At 38.2% G+C, this 19,897-nt stretch overlaps 4 protein-coding genes and 1 long non-coding RNA gene across 5 annotated transcripts; 1 reads left to right on the top strand and 4 right to left on the bottom strand.

Annotated features, from left to right (window-relative positions):
- Positions 1 to 2,382: 2,382 nt before the first annotated feature.
- On the bottom strand, positions 2,383 to 3,465 carry LOC108076975 (uncharacterized). The gene is made up of 2 exons (XM_017170028.3): positions 2,887 to 3,465; positions 2,383 to 2,823 (listed from the first exon to the last, which is right to left on the bottom strand). Exons 1-2 carry the CDS (start codon positions 3,376 to 3,378, stop codon positions 2,503 to 2,505), a joined length of 813 nt encoding a protein of 270 aa, XP_017025517.1. The 5' UTR covers positions 3,379 to 3,465; the 3' UTR covers positions 2,383 to 2,502.
- A 183-nt stretch (positions 3,466 to 3,648) lies between these two features.
- On the top strand, positions 3,649 to 6,317 carry LOC121502442 (uncharacterized). Its single transcript, XR_011444323.1, has 3 exons — positions 3,649 to 3,836; positions 3,906 to 4,087; positions 4,144 to 6,317. It is a non-coding gene; the product is annotated as an uncharacterized lncRNA (long non-coding RNA).
- A 5,023-nt stretch (positions 6,318 to 11,340) lies between these two features.
- LOC108076938 (protein I'm not dead yet-like) lies at positions 11,341 to 14,734 on the bottom strand. Its single transcript, XM_017169986.3, has 9 exons — positions 14,457 to 14,734; positions 14,254 to 14,395; positions 13,931 to 14,196; positions 13,755 to 13,869; positions 12,789 to 12,838; positions 12,601 to 12,723; positions 11,854 to 12,532; positions 11,676 to 11,792; positions 11,341 to 11,611 (listed from the first exon to the last, which is right to left on the bottom strand). Exons 1-9 carry the CDS (start codon positions 14,465 to 14,467, stop codon positions 11,516 to 11,518), a joined length of 1,599 nt encoding a protein of 532 aa, XP_017025475.2. The 5' UTR covers positions 14,468 to 14,734; the 3' UTR covers positions 11,341 to 11,515.
- A 219-nt stretch (positions 14,735 to 14,953) lies between these two features.
- Positions 14,954 to 17,083, bottom strand: LOC108076968 (protein I'm not dead yet-like). Its single transcript, XM_017170018.3, has 8 exons — positions 16,888 to 17,083; positions 16,569 to 16,834; positions 16,395 to 16,509; positions 16,260 to 16,309; positions 16,086 to 16,202; positions 15,351 to 16,026; positions 15,166 to 15,282; positions 14,954 to 15,093 (listed from the first exon to the last, which is right to left on the bottom strand). The coding sequence occupies exons 1-8, from the start codon at positions 17,026 to 17,028 to the stop codon at positions 15,001 to 15,003; spliced, it is 1,575 nt and encodes a 524-aa protein (XP_017025507.1). The 5' UTR covers positions 17,029 to 17,083; the 3' UTR covers positions 14,954 to 15,000.
- A 680-nt stretch (positions 17,084 to 17,763) lies between these two features.
- On the bottom strand, positions 17,764 to 18,841 carry LOC108076960 (uncharacterized). Its single transcript, XM_017170010.3, has one exon. It carries the CDS (start codon positions 18,645 to 18,647, stop codon positions 18,324 to 18,326), a length of 324 nt encoding a protein of 107 aa, XP_017025499.1. The 5' UTR covers positions 18,648 to 18,841; the 3' UTR covers positions 17,764 to 18,323.
- Between the last annotated feature and the right edge of the window lie 1,056 nt (positions 18,842 to 19,897).

Below are 19,897 nucleotides of genomic sequence, written 5' to 3' on the forward strand. Positions count from 1 at the left end.
GCTTAAGGGTGGAGGGGAAGAAATGAATGCATTCGCAGATTTCCCTGTATGTGTGTGCTTTACTTATGCAAATGTCGAGACACAGTCATAGGACACAGGACACAGGATACTGTTCACTTTACTAGCACAACACCACGTACACACACTCGAGCATTTTGTTGCAGCATTTTAATTAAACAAGTTTCCGTTTCCGCCGTTTTTGTTGTGGTAGTTGTTCTAATACCACGTGACGCACACCACCGCACCCTCTCCTTTTGCATATTTTCCGTTGGTTTATGGCTTTTTTATCCATCTTCCCCTGGAATATTTTATTTTATTAATATAGCTTGCGTTTTTGCAGCCCTTCTGCTTTGTTTTGTGTGTGTGGTTTTTTAATTTTTTATACATATGAGTTTCATTTAGAAAATTACAAGAGTGCGTGATGTTAAGACTGATATACTAAACCCTTCCATTATTTTTTGTTTAAGTCTAGTTCAGTTTAAATGTAATTAATTTGGTCAATTATGCCTTATTATTTATTAATAAGTATGAAAAGGGAAGCACTTAGATTTTGAGGAAAATTAGATGGTACTTGGCCTAGGAATACCACTTAAAATTATTTAGAATCATGAAAATAAATTTTAAATCATAAAGAATGTAAATATTCTTCAGGAATATGAGAGATTTCTATATAATATAAATATCAATACAAAAAGCAATCACTGCGTATGAGTAATATATGTTATATATATGGCTCATACGCAGTGTTGGACTTGTCTTTGTATTTAACTTAAGAACAAATAAAATACCAAAAATATTCTGTATATTTTCAGCTCATTTTAATATAATATGATTTAAAAGAAACTTTCTGAGACTGAGATCCCTGCATAAGAATTCACCTTAATCTATCCTCTGAGAACAGTCGGTTACACCCTTTAACTGTCAGCTACCGGATTATCCTTCTTCTCCGGAATCCGGTTGTTGTTTAACGTACTGTCAATTACATTTAACGTTCGGATCGGGACAGCGAAATTGCAACTGCTTTCCAATTAAGAGTAACGCATTGCGGGTAAGTAAAGGAAAGGCAAAAATAAAGTAAAAATATCCCGTGCTCCAACTGGGCGTTTGAGACGGTCAACAATGCACTGTACACAAAAATTACAATTACAATTCCTAATGAAATATTAACTCAAAAACTAAATTGTTTGGTACATAAAAAATACTCAAAACTAGCTCTTATTGTTTAATAATAATATTAAACTTATTGAGGAATTTTCTGAAATCATAGATGATTACCTTAAATCTTTACTACATTTTTTTCTGGGTGTGAAGAGCCCTGGCTCCGCCTTCCACATGTCGTTGCCATCGCTGGAGACACTCCATCCGGGGAAGGGAAGGTAAAATCACCCCGCCACCGCTTATGCAAATGGATTTGCAGCCAAGAGCGAAGGTCACTGCGTCCTTTGCGGTTGTTAAATGCACGCCTGGATGGTATCTTACGGCGCGCCGGAGCAGCAGCTCCTCCGGTCCACTGGCCCGCCTCCAGAAACTCATTAACGGCAGTGTTGCCTTTTAAGTCGGCGCACCCCAATGCCCCATGCCGAAAGTCGCAATAATTAAGTGAAGACGTTTGCGACAGCGACACGTGGAGGAAATACCTTCTTTATTTTTTTGTTGCCACCGCCCAGGACCTCGGCTGCTGACTTAATCCGCTGAGGAACTATAGCCGACCTTTTTCGGACAGAGTATTCTGTGTTCGCTGTGCCCACTGCCGTTTTAGCTTTCACCTGTTTTTTCTGCACGCTTTTCTTTTTTCGCATTTAAGAATTTTATGGCATTACTTCCCAGCGCTAGTTTCAATTTCCTTGCCAGAGAAAGAAGTACGAAAATACAGTGGAAGTAGGAATGGATTAGGGAAAGGGAGTACGGCATAAAATGAAAATATAAAATTTAAATAAATTAAGACAAAGAATGAACCTAGTTTGTGTACTTTTTTATTAGGATTTTTATCTGAAAGAACCCTACAAGTTTAAAATTGAAATCCCTAAAAACCAACAATTTTTTCGTGCTAAATTTGAGCATTTCATCCCACTGTGAGGTGGAAGGGAAAGCCGCTTAAGCGCAACTCGAGACTTTTAAATAATTTACGTCGACTGAGGCGCGAATCAAAGAACATTTGGAGTGCCCCCTTCGAAGCCGAGAGGCAGGTGTACAAATAGAGATAGAAATAAAAATAAGCATTAGCCGCCGGGCGAGTATTTTCCATTAAAGTTTATGTAAATCCCTCAAACGTTTAGAAGGCAAGAAAAATAAAGTAAAAATACGATTCGATTGCCCAAAGGTTTTCTTCAATGGAAAATGGTTATTAATCGAAAAATAAATATAAAGAAAGTAATGAAGATATATCCTAATATATTTATATTTAATTTATTTTTATAGAAAAAAGTATTAGCATTTCGAAAGTGCATATTTTCGTTTACTTTTTCTGGGAAATCGTTATCTTAAAATTAAAACAAACATTTTCTAGGCCGTGGCCTGCTCCTTTATGATCTTGTAGCCTCCCTTTTGATCCCTTTCATAGTCATTAAGTCCCAGATAACTGTCCATTGACCACTTGCCAGCACCCAGCTCAGAAAGCATTAGGAATGCTCCAATTTTGCCAAAGAACATGGCAAAGTAATTCATCGAAAGGAAATAATCATTCCAGCCAAACAGCATGCTCCAATGGTTGCTGAAGATGTCATGATACATTAAGACCAGAAGGGTCAGGTATGAACACACCTTGCAGTAAAAGCCCAAGCCAATTGATATAAACAAAAGCAGAGAAAGGATATTAAATATAACCTTTGAATAAGAGGTAATAAGAAATATAAAGACTAATAAATAACGCTTAAAATCTCGACTTACATTCAGATCCTCATCCATCCAAATTAGAAACATGCAGCAAAGGCAAAGTCTGGCTCCCAGCAACAGAAGATGATAGCTGCTAACTTCCATCTTGGGGCATCCCTTCTCGGCGTGCATCTTGGCCTTGGTGGCCAGCAGCATGAGGAGACAGCCCATGTCCTGGCACTCGCTGAAGAGGTAATACAAGAGCATGCTCCAAATGGAGAGGAGCAGGCGATGGATCACTCTGCCGATGAGCAGCAGAATCACGCCACTCTCCTCAATGCGGGTGCCAAGGGTGAGGATAAGGGACACCAAGATGAGGAACATGTCGAAAACGGTGTAGATGTAACCAAATACATTGGTCACGTTCATCACCACAGCTCGCTGTTTGCCCAAATGGGAAAAGTGAACTAACGAGTAGAGCAGATCCATGAAGTAATTCAACATCACGAAATATGGCATTAGCGTCGGGATCCAACGCGGCCAGGTCCAACGACTCAGGGTGAACATATTGCAAAAGGTTTTTGAAATTCAAACTAAAATATAGCAAATTTGCTGTGCTTAACAAAACCAAAGTTAATTCCAAAGCAATCTTGGCTCTTTTAAAATATAAATATCAGGACTATTATGACATATATAGACATATACGCCGCCGCGCCACGCCGCCGCCGCCGCCGATTTTTGCCTTATTTGACGCGCCGCCGCCGAATTATGAAAAAAACGGCGCGCGGGGGCGCGCCGCTGGTGCGGCACCGGCGTAGCACCGGCGCGGCCTTCGGTGATATTATTCTTAATATAACTTAAAAACAAAAATAAATAAATCATACAAATGGCCAAATACTCGATATAAATAATCGATTAATCGTTAGGATTGTCTCATCTCCCATCTCCCTATGTCCCATCTCTAGAACAGCTATTTGGTGTGGTTTACTTTCTAAAGCTGTGTTTTTTGTGCGTAAATATGCAAAGTAAGTTTTAAAATACTATTACTAGTGTTAGGAACATATGTATTAATTAAATATTCTCTAAACAAATAGATGGATCAGCCATTGAGTATGTACTCAATTAAACACAACCATTACTCAAATCGAAAGAGCAAAGTGTGGGAGTTTTTCGGCGCATTGCAATTAGAGAACAACTGCATTGAAGTGGACAAGGTGTTCTGCCGATTATGTTTGGATGTTCAGAAAAAAGACGACGAAAGAACAATCTTTTCATGGTAATAATTAAGTTCCTTTTTTTAAGATTCAAGTAAGATTTTGTAAATTGTTTCAGTGCTAAAATTCAGTCGTATTCCACGAACTGTTCCACAGGGAATTTAAGTCGACACCTCAAAAATGAACACAACATTCGAGATATCGACAGTCCGAGTACTTCATTGGCTACACGTGGATCAATATCAAATTTTTTCAAAAAATCGACGCCAATTATATCTCCAAAAGATAGTAAGTGGGCGCTGGGACGAGAGCTAGCTTTGTGGATGGCTAGAGATTTGCTACCATTTCATATAATTTGTCACAGTGGACTTAAAGACTTTTTAAAAAAATATAGAGTTGTGGCAACTGATGCTGACATTCCACACTACAAAACGCTGTCAACAACTGCACTAGACGATGTGTATGAATGCATTTTACGAGCAGTTACACGGATAGTATCTGGACAAAAACATTTTGCCTTAACTTTCGACTTGTGGACAGATAACTATAGAAGAAGAAGTTATATAACGTTCACCTTCCATTTTCTGTCAGCGAATTTTGAGATGAAGCATTTAACGCTGGAAACAAAATATTTGTCAAAATCGCACACGGCAAGTAACATTTTAACAGAGGTGGAAGAAGTTACTCAAATGTATAATTTGCAAATGGGATCTAATTATGTCGTAACCGACCAAGGCAGCAATATCAAAAAAGCTATTAATTTGGGGTGTATAAAAAACCACTTCTGCCTTGGACATGGACTACATAATTTGCTAAATGTTGATGGTTACAATTCAGAGCCGGAAATTAAAAATTTGATTGTGAAGTGCAAAAATATTGTGAGTGCCTTACGATTCAAGACACATGTTTTGAGATGTCAAGCTGACGAACTTCAAAAGGAAGTTTTGTCAAATATCGACAATTTAGAAGAACTGCTGGCATCCGAAGATAATGAATGGGTCGACTACGATGATGATTTTGGCCCGTTAGATGATGTTCCCTTGCAAACTTACAAGAATATTAACAACCCTAATGACTTACAAAGTAGTTTGGTGGACAAGAGAAATGTTTCACTTAAGAACTCGGTCCCAACAAGGTGGCACAGCGTGTTAACAATGTTAGACAGTCTTGGGTGCCAAAGAGCCGCATTAAATAAGTTGCTCACAAGCAGCAATAAGACTCATTTAATATTATTAGAAAATGAAGCACAGCTTTTATATAAATTATGCGACTTCTTAAAAAAATTTAAAGATGCAGTTACCGTTTTGTCTGGAGATTTGTATCCATCAATAAGTCTTGCGTTAGTGATAAGAACTGAAATCGTCTCAATATTGGAAGAACCTGAGAACAATGAGCCGCTTGCTTTGACTCTCATGAAAAGCCATATAAAAAATAGATTTGATTCAAGGTTCCCGATATCGGATATACTAGTCTGCGCATCCCTATTAGATCCGCGATTCAACTCACTTGATTGTGTGTTGGAGTATTGCGAGAAACAAAGTTTAAAAAGAAACGATTTTTTGTTAAAAATGTTTAAAGAGCTGATTGGAGATGTTGAACAAGATAGCGATCAGCAGCAAGAGTCTCATTCTGCAAGCAAAATCTTAAAGCTTGCTCAACGGCATTCGACCAATACCAAAGATAACAATTTGGAAGCTGAATGCCATCTACTCCTAAGCTTATCTTCATGTCAAGACGTATTGACATTTTGGAAGGAAAAGGCACCTGCAATGCCCTTACTTTCGATGCTGGCACAAAAAGTGTTGTGTATTCCTGCAACGAGCACTCCAAGTGAGCGAGTTTTTTCTATTGCTGGTCTTACAATTACGCAGAAACGGTCGCAGCTCAGTCCTCACAACGTAAATAAAGTAATTTTTATACATGACAATTACGACACTTGCAAAGAAAGTTTAACTTAAATTTACAAATTGAAGAGATAAAAATGAACTGAATTGAAAACTGAACATTAATTATGTGAATTATGAATGAAACTTATTCAAGTCAAGGAAAAAGACTGCTATTTTTATGTTTATTTTTATTTGTTACTTAATTTTTATTTATTTTCATTTCATTTACCCAATTAATTTACTCACTTATGTTCATTTTATTGTTATTGTTAATAAAGGCGTTATAAACTGATATAATACAATAATACTAATTTTATTTAATTTGAAAAAAATCTGTACGCCGCCGCCGCCGATTCTTTCTGACTACTACGCCGCCGCCGCCGAGTCATTTTGACCTCTACGCCGCCGCCGAAGTCTTTAACCATCGGCGTAAACCTCTAGACATATATACTTAAAAAAAAGCTGTTAGAAATAGGTTTTGCATAAAGCTAATTTTATTGGAAAAGTTGTTATATAAGATACCTCAGGAGTTATTATTGTCACAGAGAAGTTTACATTTTATTTGTATGTTATTTTCAAACATTAAAGAAATTAATTAAGAAATCAATGCCAGACATACAGTTGTCTAGACATACAGTTGACTTTTCATTACGAATTTTGTAAAAAGTAATACCTTTTAAATTTTTAAATGCAATTTTTCTAATTTAGCAAGTTTGTCTTATACCTTTTTACTCCGTTTTTGTTGTAAACAAGTCAATAATCATAAGGGTTAACCCCTTGCAGCCCCGAGGGCTTTGTAATGTGCGTAATTGTTGCGGTTTAAGCCTTCGGGGTGTTCTGATAATGTGATGAGCCACCGCCTATGAATCAATTCCGCAACTAATTGTCTCTAATTGCCGCTGGCATGGCCCAAGGTAGCCGCAACTGGCACATTAGCTAATTACCTTAGAGCAGGCCTTGGGTCAGCTCTCCTACTTCGCTGACAATCGGACTCAGCTTCGTTCCGGAGGCGAAGGATGCAGCTGAACGCATCAGTAGTTCGCGGAACTGGTAACTTGAAACAAGCATTCTAAGTCGAGATATATATCTTAAAATCTGCATATAAACCCTCCAAAGACCTTAAGAAAATTACAGCACAAAGGACTTTATTCAAGTCACAATCTGACTGCGTCAAAGCCACAATTTATTAAGTGTTTAAATTTACTCAGCATCCTGATAGACACCTCAACTTTGACTTCGACGAGTCAGGGTCCGGGCCCTGGGTCCGGCCAAGTGACTGGAATCCATTTTAATGCCAATGACTGTCAACAACTTTTGACGTTTTGCAATTTATCTGCTTACACAGCAGAAATTAATGCCACAAGTGGAAAACATAGTAGCTGGGAAAGGCTCAAGGTAATGAGCGGCTAAAGGGAGGTGGGATACAAAGTCGAGATAAAAGGAAGTAGAGAAAAAAATGAAAGGAAAAATGAAAGAACACTCCTTGTTGTTGACATCCTGGCATCATTCTTTTATCCCCCGAAATTACCGGAAGTCCTTGGCAGAGACATGAACCTAGCCCAATGACATGGAAACAGACCAAAACTAAACTCACTATAATTCTTTATGGACAATGGTAGTTTCTCTTTCAAATAAACAAAAAAACAAACAACACTTTGTTGGCAGTAAACAAGAATATAACCCTTAAATTTGACCCAGAAATATTTATTATTTCCAATCTATCCAACCAACCAAGCATAGTGAAAGTGTATCCCGAGGCCTTAATTATATATTGTCCTGTTGAGACGGCAGTGAAAATAATGACAAAGGCATTGGCCTTGCCACAGGACTTGGATTTTCTACAATTTTGTTACCACTACTAGAGGCCTTCGGAATAAATGAGCCGGAGGAAAAGTTGGTAACCAGCCCATCACGAGTTCCCTTTGCCTCCGGAAAGTTTATTAATTGAGCCTATTAGTTGTCCTCTTCTTGTTTCTGGGAACTACGTGACGAACATTTTCCAAGGCAATTTTAAACTAAACGAGAGAGGCATCTAGATTTTATGGCAAATATTATTCTCCTCACTAACGATGACAAAATGTAATTTAATAAAAGAAATTAATGAGTGATATTGCCCATAAAGAATTTAGGACTTTTGAAAAACATTTAATGGCTGCTTGAATGGATAATTTTGTAAGGAAATGACCATTTTTTAGGGATGGAAAGTCTAAATTAGAAATACATAAATAATTTATTATTATTTAAGTTTTCCATATTTCCATATTTTAATATTTTTAAAAGCTATATTAATTATTTTAAGCTATATTTTCATATTTTAAAAATATCCCTTGTACCCTTGGGTCCTTAGAAACCAAACCTGCCATTTCAATATGGAAAATAAAGCTTCCCTAAAAGAGCATACCAAATGGTGGTTTCTGTGGTGTTTGCCAAAACATTTTGCTGGGCAATCAAATCAGAAACAGGACCTTGGGGCGTGAGCAAGCTGAAGGATAAATTGGGCAGATGCTGGCGGGTGGCAAAAAGGGAGAAAAAGAGGAAGAAAGTGAAGGAAGAAAAGGAAGGAGCGGAGGACACAGTTCGTTGATTTTGTTACAAATAATTTAAATCTATGTCAATATTTGGTACGCAACGCGATAATAATTCATTTTTGCCTTGCGCCGCAGCTTCGTGACAGCTAATCACTAGGCAGAGAGTACGAGGCAGACAGTCACACAGACGGACACTCAGAAGGACGACTATAAAACGGACATTTTGTAACATTTTGAAAAATGGCGTCATGGCTGCGCGATTTCCGATTTCCGGCGGCAAATGATTTTTCCCTTTTTGCCACTGTGTGCTTTGTGCGCTAATTTAACATCTCTTTTTCATTCGGTTAAATTAAAAAGCAAAATAAAAATAATAATAAAAAATGAAAACAGTAAAGCGATTTTGCCAAAAATGATGTTGTTATCGCCACAAACATAAATTCAATATAATTTGCCATCATGATTATGGCTGTGTGCACATGCGCGACGCCATCAATGGCAGTTGTTTATTTTGTGTTTCGATAAAATCGTTTTAATTTCATTAGTTTCCGCCTTCATTGTGTGTATATTTATTTGATTCCTGGTGTGAGCTCATCGAGCTATTTGCATAAAATTTAAAAAATGCTTTTATTGTCCTGTCTCTTTATCTGTGACAAATGTCAGGCATTCGAGATAATCATTATTGTTTTCATTGTGCCATCCTGCAGGATATTGTTATGAATTCAATTAATAATTAACATTTTGAAGGATTTAATGAATTGCTGTTTCGAGTGTTTTTTTTTTAAAGACAAAGATTTATAGAATAAAAGGGATCATGTAATTATCCTTGATTAACCAATGTTTCTGAAAATAAATTTTTTATTTAAATTTTTTTCTGAACTCTTTTTTACATCACCTGAAACTATAGATGAAAACCACCGCCACTTTTCCATTAAGCTCTTCGCCTTTTCTATTTCATACTTTTCACATGTCAACAACAACGACAATGGACGATTTGAGCTTCCTGTTTCGAGTTATCTTAAAACCTTCGGGGCCTGTCCATAACGCAAACAATGAAGTATAGAAACCGAAGAAAATAAAAATAGAAAAAAAAACAAGTATATCAAGTATACTCTTAAGGCATTTCTTATACAGAAAAGGAGTATGCTCGGAGAGTTTTAATGAATGGATATATAGTGGCACCGTAGGTGAATAATCTGACACTGACTGGCACACATTTTTTCTGCTGCTGCTCCTCTCAAACTCCTGTCTGCTTGCCATCGCAATTTGCATTGCGGCTTTTTGTTTCAAGACAATAGTAAAAATGTCCTGCTTTTTAGTTCTCTTTCGATTCCTGTCAGCATTCCCGAGTCTGACACAGATGCGACGGCAACTGACAGCTCTCAGCTGGATAGATATCCGGAGAAAAGGTTTCCATAAAATAAGGTAAATTGGATTACCGGTCATTGAGCATTATCTCAAATTTTAAAATGTGACATTTTACGGCTTTAAATGGTACAGAAAAACATTAATTGGTATAATCTATGCTCGCTCTATAAGTTAATAAATTCTTTAGAGCCTTGGCTTGATAAAATCACAAGTAATTTAAAGCCACAAATATGATGACTTCACTCTCTAGGTAAAATCTTGAATCATATTTTTCTTTTTTGTGTTGTCAATTTGTTCGCGAAACCTGGGCAGATGTCAAAAAGGATAATGAGCCCGGATTTGTGAATGAGGAAAACCCGGAGGAGCTTGCGTTTGCCAGTGTGGAAAATCAGCTTAAGGCGTGCATGATATTTGAATATATATACATAATTTGCCCGCTTTCCTTTTTTTGGCAAAGCAAAATGCCTTTAAAACGGAAAGTCAGCAGCGATTGACAGTATGACTATGAAGTAGAAAAGCCGCTGGGATTTTCACAACAAATTGAGGAGCTATAGGGAAATGTATGAGGATTAAATTGAGGTGAGTAAATTCCCTAAGAAGAGGTTCAAAAAGTTGATCATTTCGATATATTTTCTTTTTATTATTTAACTTATATATTTGTATATTATAAATTATATAAATTTCCCCAAACAACGTTTAATGTTCTCAGCAATTTCAATAATTTCCAAACCTCGGTCGGTAACCTTGGCCAAATCAATTAAATGCGCCATTTTTGAAATGTCGTGAGTGTTATGAATATTCACGAACTGTGCGCGTCGCGTTTAATAATTCAATAGTTTGAATATAAATGCCTCCCGGGCCCAGTAGCGTCACGTTGTCCTTCGGCAGCACAGGTCCTGTGGCTGTCCCTGGGCATGGCCACAAAGTATTCAACCGGAAAGAGTTTGCCAGCGAGAGATATACATATATAGTACACCTGCCCTATGGTCCACGTCCACGTCTAAATTAACAAATGAATAATTTAGTGCCGACACTTGTGTGGGCAATGTTTGGATTAGAGCAACGTGAATTAGGTGCGAATGGCCTGGCGGGGATTACCCTAAATGGGAAACTGTGTAATTTGCCTAAAAGCGTTGGCCCTTGAAAATAAAAAGGCGTTGCAGGCTTTAATACAGCGAAGTTTTATTGTTTTTTTTTAGTTAATATTACACTCAATATAAATGACTAAAATGGAAGATAAAAAAAAAATGAAGTATAATAATATATTTTATTTTTTAGATGGGGATTGTATTATTTTGGCATAATTATTTGCAAAAATATATAAATTTATAAGATAAAGCCCTTTTTTTATGGAAAACTTGTCTTATTTTTATTATACAGGTAAAAATGTATGTCTTATGAAGGCAACACAGCAAAAACCACCCTTCTTATCCGTCGTAATTGATGGCAATTAAGGCTAGACCGGAACTTCCGGTAGTTGGCTGACACGAGGACTTCAAAAGTTGAAGCCTTTCTACCACAAACAAGCTTGTAGAATTTTCAATGATAAAATATGACAGTTTTACTTTAAAAATACAATTTACATTTTAGACTTAGCAAATTTTACTAATTATTATAAATTTTTGATGAAGCTCACTGATATTTAAATTTATGAAGATATTTAGAAATGATATTTAAAAGACAAGATGGAATGAATCCAAATGAGCTTTTCTCAATCATTTTGTGGCAGCGCCGAATCAAAGAAAATCCAGGTGAAGGCGGTTATCATAATCATCATGAATATCGTGGGAACTATGCCAGCTAATAACTAAAATTAAATGTATATAATTATTGAAAATATATATATAATACTTTTAATACTTTAAACTTACAAACAGAAAGGGCCTGACATTCCCAAAGCCGGCGACGATCGTGTTGGCCGGTGCACTGGTGGGCAGCAGAAACTGGTTGTGCAGTGCGGTGGCAAAGGGCAGGGCAAAGTTGTTACCCTGCAGGGAAAATACAGAAAATTAACTAAAATTACAAAATGTCCTAAAAATAATAACTCACAGCACTGGTCATCACAGGAAGGGCTATCTTACACAAAGTGGTCGCCGGAGAGAGAATCGTGAACAGGGTTCCATAGCAGGCGCCATACAGAAACTGGAGGAAGCCGCCCGGCTTGGGCTCGGATATGGCGTCGGCAATAGCCTTATATAAGCCACTCTCTTTGGCACAGAAGACACAGCAGACGGAGGCTCCTAGCAGTAGGATATCACCCCACGGGGTGAACTTGTTGATGGCCTTCCAGGGAAGGAGTGACGGAGCCGTTCCCGGGCTTTCCGGCTGTCGGCAGGCGTAATATCTGCAGAACATATAGTTTGCCGGGATTGCAGTGAAAAAGATAATGAGGCCCAGTGACTGGACCGAGAGACCGCTCCAGATATCCGGCGATATATCATCCCAACCAGGGTAGATACGTGGCTTTCTAGTGTGCATTACTATGAATGTAAGCAGGATCATGGCGAGAGACAATTTGCAATAGATATTCCAGGGGCCCAGGGCCTCTTTCCTGTCCTTAATGGCCTGTTCGAAACCATTCTGGTTGGCAGCCAATTCATTTAGCTGGCGCTTAACACTGCCTCCTAGAAGGCCGAGGAACACGATTTGAATCCAAAGAATTGTGACACAAAGACACAGAAACACCGGCCCTGCCATGATCAACATGACGTGTTCAATTTTTAGCTTCCTGGGGAGGATACGCAAGGATACCTTTTCAATTATCTGAAGTGGCTGAAATTAAATGTTCATAATTACTCAGCGAAAGCGTCAACAAGAGAGCCATTGGGATTGACGAAGGGAGACACTGCTCCAGCCAGGGTGGCGGTATAGCAGAGGCTCAAGTAGATTCCGATCACGGGAAACGTTGGATACTCTGCACTTTTATATTTTATATACTTGAAGGTTAAATATTTTGTTGAACAATTTTGTTATCTAGAACTTACCTTCCTGGCTCGAAGCGCTTTTCTTCAGAGTACATCTTCAAAATGCCGCTCTGCAAAGAATATATATATAAATAATCGGTATCATAGGTTTGATATGTGAAAGTTTAATATTAACAAGAAAGAAAGCTAACTTTGGCCAGCCAAAGTTTGTATACCCTTGCAGGTAACAATTCAAATATATCATAACTAAGCCAAAAATGCATTAATTTCGATTCGGAAAGCAGTTTTGTGTTAGTTTTTATTAATTTAAAAAAACTGCATACCAAATTTAAAATTTTAAGAAATCAAAATTTTTGGCCATTTTTGCTAATTTTAATGATGTAACCCCTTATAAAATTTCGCAAAAATGGCCAAAAAATCGATTTCTTCCGGACATGTCTAGAAAGATTCGCATGTTAATGCTGATCAAGAATATATATGGTTTATGGGGTCGAAAATGATTCCTTTACTTAGAAAAATATTATTTTGTATTTTAAAATCTGATTTTTTATATTAAAAAACTTTTTGTTTTTTTTTTTAATTAAAAATATCATAACTCGGCCAAAAGAGCATTAATTTTAAATCGGAAAACTGTTCTGTGCAAGATTTTCTACAGTTAATATTCTGCATACTTCATTTAAAAATTTTGAAAATTCAATTTTTTATGAAAATCAAAAATTTTAATGATGTAACCCCTTATAAAATTTTGCAAAAATGACCAAAAAATCGATTTCTTCTTGACATATCTAGAAAGTTCCCCTGTTGATGCTGATCAAGAATATATATACTTTATAGGGTCGGAAACGTCTCCTTCACTGCGTTGCAAACTTCTGACTGAAACTATAATACCCTGCAAGGGTATAAAAAGTAGCGCATTTAACGTTAAATATATAAGAAATTATTTTGTTTCTTTTTTAAAGTCGATAAGTAATTCTATATTTAAAACACTGATCTTCCAGTGACCTTTTTTCCAGCTCTATTACTTACATTTGAATATTCCACCATCACGGCTTGGGCCACTTTAATCCCAAAAGCGGCAGATGCCGTGGGGTTTGCGAAGAAGGCAAGGAAAAAAACTACGGCGACTAAAAATAGCTGAAGTCTGCGGTATAACTCATCGATTAAATGTTCACTTAAAATAACCCCTCTTCTCGTGCTCTTACGTTTTTATGTTGCTGCCGACAAAGCGGATGACAATGAAGGCCAGGTGCTCGTGAAGCCTCGAGACTTGCACCATGATGGCCATGAAGGAGCAGCCATAAATCAGGAGGATCAGATCCGTATAGTAGGCGGTGCATACTTTAGCCGAGTCCGTAATGCCCGCTATGGGTGCAAGTACAACGTAGGCAAAGGCAACAGCGCCTCTGGACATTAGATTAAGGATAAAAAATAAATACAAGCATACTGTCATGTATATAAAACGACAAGCCTGCAGGATCACTATTAATATAATGGTAAATATACATAGAGAAACGTTTTGACCTACCATCACTGGCTGTCCAAGCAAAATGGGAGCCAATGCTATGGGTAAGAGAAGAGTGAGGACTCCTTTGTAGTGGAATTTACAGAACAATCGGCGATCCTCGGTCTCCTCCAATGGTACATCACCGGGCTTGTAATCTTCCACACTTGCGGCAAGAACATCTTAGCTTAAGGACCTTTTAATATATTTCATTTTCATTTACATACCGCTCTCCCATGATGAGTTTAAGCCTTTTGTTGTATTTATTTTGATTAAATGATTAACTTGGAACGACTGCTCAGTTTTTAATATACCAAAATTGTTATTTTAAATAATATTTCCTTGTTTAGTCAGCTTTAAGAGTCTATTAAAATAGTCTCGCTATGAGGCAGGCGTTCTTGAAGGACTATAGTGACTTCAGGCAACGCCTTAAAAAGGCATTGACAATTTATTTGCCAAATAAAATCAATACTCTAGTCCGCACCCTCAAGCAGTTTAGTGATTTATGTCTTGTTGATGCTTTGTATTTATTTTGTTCATAAATGTCAATACGGAAAGGACTATTAAATATATTTCTCATGGACTCTAGATCAAATAAAACACAAAAACTATTTTTGATTTGACCAAACTAGAGATATAAATATTGCTTATTTATTAATATATGCATTTAAAGTAAAATTAACCTTATTTATAAATAAAAACATTTATATTTTTGCGAGCAGACTAAGTAATTTTATTATAACCAACATCTAAAATTATATAATTAAGAATCTAAGGTTTAGGCACCACCATATCATAGCAAATCATTGTGGAGGCGGCAGTTAAGAGCATAATAAGAAACGACGGAATTATGCCAGCTATTAACTAAATATAGTAAGTAGTAAAAATATAAATAAAATATATATAAAAATATATATGTTAATCTAATATACTTACAAACTGGAAAGGTCTGATGTTGCCCCAGCCGGCGACGATCATGTTGGCCGGCGAACTGATGGGCAGAAGAACTTCATTGTGCAGAGCCGTGGTAAAGGGTAGGGCAAAGCTGAAGCCCTGGAAGGTAGTTAAATTATTTATAAACATAAAAAAATTTCAATAATTATGTAAACTGAAATACACACTGCCATGTTCAGCACAGGTAGAGCTATCTTGGCCAGCGCTGTGGACGGAGATAGGGCCGAGAACAGGGTGCCCATGCCAGCGCCACAGAGAAACTGGACGACATCTAATCGCTCATGTCCCGTCATGGCGTCTGCCACTTTTCCATAGAAATTACTCTGTTCGGCACAGAAGACACAACTGATGGCTGCTCCCAGCATGAAGATATCGGCCCACGGAATATTGTTGTTCAACGCCTTCCAGTTGAGCAGAGACGGAGTAGTGCCCGGCTTTTCGGGCTCCCGACAGACGTAGTAACGGCAGAATAAATAGTTTGCCGGAATCGCAAAGAATATGACGCCGATGCAGACTGCTGGAACTGCGGGACCCAACTCAAGTCCATTCCCTATATTCTCCCAGGCAATGTACAGCTGAGGCTTTCGGGTGTGCAAAAGGACAAATAATATGAGTATCAGTATGAGGACAATTATGGCATAAGCATTCCAGGGGCCCAAAGCGTTTCTCCTATTAGCGGCAGCCTCCTGGAAGCCGGGTAGGTTGACAGCCAGTTCCGCCGTGTCGCGCCTGACTCTGCCCCCGAACCGACCCATGAACATGGCTTGGAGCCAGAGGATCACGATACAGATACCCAAAATACACGGCATCACCATGATCAAGATGATGTGCTGTATTTTGATACTGATCGGGAGATAAGAGGTTACTTTTGTGCCTATAGTATAAATATTTTAAACAGTTACTTATACTCCGTAATTATGCCATTGGGATTCACGAAGGGGGACACACTGCCAGCCAAGGAGGAGATATAGCAACAGGTTAGGTAAATGCCGATTGCAGGACGCGTTGGGTATGGTACTCTATGTGGCAAGCTTTATATATATCTCATATCCTTAGACTTTATTTTTAATACTTACGCTCCTACCTCGTAGCGCTCTTCCTCGGAATCTTTTCTAATAATGTTAGCCTACGAAATAAAGGAGCTAGCTATAGTTCGACTTTAGAATAGCAAAAGCTGGTATAACATTCTAACACTTTTGCTTTTTACTCACAGCGTCGTACTCGTTGACGACGGCCTGAGCCAGCTTCATTCCAAAGGCGGCACCTACCGTGGGATCCACCAAAAAGGAGATTATAAAAACCACAAAGGCTAGAACAAACTGAAGCCTGTCGGATAAGCCATATATTGAATAATGGAAGTACATTTTATCATTCAGAATTCTTACTTAATATAACTACCGCCAACGATACTGATGATGCTGAAGCCAAGATATTCGCTGAGCCTCGAGGAGTCCATCACTGCGCCCATCATGATAGTGCCGTAGACTAGAAAAAGCAAATCCGGATAATATGCCAAACTTACAGGACCCGAGGATGCAATGCCGGCAATGGGTATGAATGTTATATATATAAAGGCCACGGCACCTCTGGCCATCAAATTGAGGATGTAAAACAGATACAGGCAAATCGTTAAGTAAATAAAGCGAAACACCTTTGGGTGATCTTGTCAAAAAACTATAGTTATAAATAGTTGAGGGACCTTACCAAAACAGGTTGTCCCGCCAAAAGGCCTGCAAAGACTAAGGGTATCAACAAAATGAGGACACCTTTGTAGTGAAATTTACAAAACAATTTTCTTTCATCGGTCTCCACCAAGGGTACGTCACCTGGCTTATAATCTGCCATTTTGTAACTAACTTTGAGTGACTTTCACCAGTCTTTCAGTAAGTTTAAATTAAGGACTGACTGACCTGGCAGTGGATGCTTTGTAGCCAACATCTAAGATTACAAATTTCTTAATTCCCGCTTTAAATATAAATAAAAGGTTATGGTTAAGGGTCAAGTGCGAATCCTATTTTTCCACTATTCCATTGAAAACTTCTTCTTTTATGTTTGTGAATAAAACTAAATTTTTTCCCATTCTCCGTTCACCTTTAAAAAGAAAGAAAACTACCTTAATCACTAAAATATTTATTGGTAAAGTTCTATTCTTAATAGCCAAGTCAAGTTACGTGGTAGGTCAAGAATTTTGTTCACTGACTGAAAACGACAATGCTGAAAACTGCAGCAAGCCCGGGAATTTGGCCAATAAAAACTTTCACCAGTCCTGCGGTGCAGGATGTGCTGGCAGGACCTCTGTAATGCATTGCATTGTTGGAGGGATCCTGATGATTGTGGGGCAATGTCAGCGACAGCGGCAACTTTGTGGCAGCACGTGGCGCGTAACAACGCGCAGTCGTCGGCAATTTTGCGTAACTATTCGCCGTTCCGCATCGTTAGTGCCGGGCCAGAACTCACACAAAGTCCTTGCTAGCTGGCAAAGTTTGCCAGGGCACACAGGTAGAGTTTAATCAATTCCAGAAGTCTTTGCCGGTCGCAACAATTACCCGAAATACATAAAAGATTTTGAAGGGAACTCAGTTTCGGATGTATACGATATACTTTAATTAAGGTTGACTAATAATTACACAAGGATAACAAGTAAACTATAGCTTTTGATGCTTATCCGCCTGCCTGTCACTTAGTTTTACCTCTTTCAGAGTTCACACCTTGCCATCCTCGTCGGCATTCGATGCTTTGGCCTTTTAGTGACTATGACAACAAAGATCGGGGTAAGGGCACACACAGTAACAGGAAAAAAAAGGCAACTGGGTAAGCGGAAGTTGATTGACTTCTTCTGTGAAAATTTCTCCCATACGGGAAGGTTGATAAACAAAAATGGCCGCCGCTACTTCTTTCAGCCTTATCCGTCGGCCATTGTTGTTCTTTGTGCCCGAGGCACTCCTGACAAGCCAACATGACGTATAACGACGAACAACAATTCCTTGATTAGGGTTAGCTTGTGACCATATGATGGATGCTTCACTTTTATGGCAGTCAACCCAAGAAATCCCGGACAGCCTGCAGTTTGTCAGGACGCCATAGCAGGGCATTGTGTTCTTCATTTCGTTGTTTGGCCCAAACTTTTGCCCTTAAAGATTTCACGCCAACTTGCGGCACCTGCCTCCGAGGAGTTCCCATCCCGGCCTGCAGTGTGGCCGACTCGCGAGCAGCATGTCGCCCATCTTTAACTTCGGGTCGTGCCTCAGATAGTAGTCGCATTTGGTGTTCTCTAGCGGAATTTGCGGGCTCTGCTGCCGGAGGGCCCGGCAATAGGCAAACTTGTCGGACTTCTCTCGCAACCCCAGCAGATCCACTTCAATTTGAATGGCCCACTGGGTAGTTTCCATATCAGAATGCACAAGGGCCAGGGGCAGGAATAAGACAGCTAGTCCGAGGGCTATCGTCGATGGGGACGTGTTCATGGCAGCGTCTGGAATGCAACTAAATGGGAACTTTGGTAATTTGCAGTTGTTGCAGCTGCTAAGTATTTTTAGCCTAATGTTTTGTTACTACAAGAAACTCATGTAAAGTGTTTTTAAGTATTTTTATAGTTTTGTTTTATCAATTGTTTGGAAAGACTGTTTTTGGGGAGTTTACTAGATGTAAATTTTGACTTTGATTTGCTTAAAATAATAAAAAACAAACCTATGACACATATACAGCTACAATAAAAAATTCAGGATGGTTTCTTCAAGCCCTAATTAAAAAAAAACGTTCCTGAATGTCTTTTAAAAAATATAAATAATTAAAATCGTATCACTAGCATGTGTGTAGGTGACATTTTCATTTATATCGAAAGCAAAAGCATTTTAATTTATAAAATATATATATGCAGTAGTGCAAAACAACGGCTGTAAATAATTTAATTATTATTCACAATGTAATTTATTCAATTTACAACGACAGTTCTGACAGCCCTTTTTTTGCATTATCTCTACAAATAATTGCAATCATTTCACTTTTTCAAGAACAATTTAATTTTTTTCCCCCGATTCACTCTTCCAAAAAGTGAAATCCCCTTTAATAATAAAATCGCCGATTCCCCATTTCTGCGCTTTAATTTCGCAGCAAAAAGCTTTCGTTTGTTTTTAGACCTTTTCAATTGCTTGTTAGCCGCCATTTTTTCTTTGTTCGCCCCTTTCATTATCGCAATCTCTCTATTTTATTTCACTTTTATTTTTTTCTCGGCCATCGTCATTCTTTTGGTGGAAATTGCATTCAGCGAAATGAATGGACGCCCGGCACACACCCGACTGCCTTGTGCCACATCGACCTCGAATGATGCATGCAATCGAGTGTAAATTTCTCTGTGTTTTATTATTTAATAACGTCGCTGGCTGAGAAGCGACTTTCGGTGCTATCTATATGCTGGCTGCTGTGCGATCGAGCCCGTCATATTTACGCGTCCATTTCCCCGCCTTTTTTCCGGTTCCGTTCCTGTCACAAGCTATATAAACAAATTGGCTGTGTGTAAAATGCAAGTGTAAATTGGACGACAGAAATAATGGCACCTTATCCCCGGTAAAATGGCAATAAGCGAAACGAAATTGCAGCTAACAAAAAAAAATATAGTCTTATGGTAAATAGCTTTAAAAAAGGATATTTTTTAACTGATTTTAAGCCCAAGTGTCACTTTAAAATTGTGGAATAAATGGAGAGAAATGGAAAGATT

This window comes from Drosophila kikkawai, chromosome 2L (assembly GCF_030179895.1).
Source record: "Drosophila kikkawai strain 14028-0561.14 chromosome 2L, DkikHiC1v2, whole genome shotgun sequence".
Classification (NCBI taxonomy): domain Eukaryota; kingdom Metazoa; phylum Arthropoda; class Insecta; order Diptera; family Drosophilidae; genus Drosophila; species Drosophila kikkawai.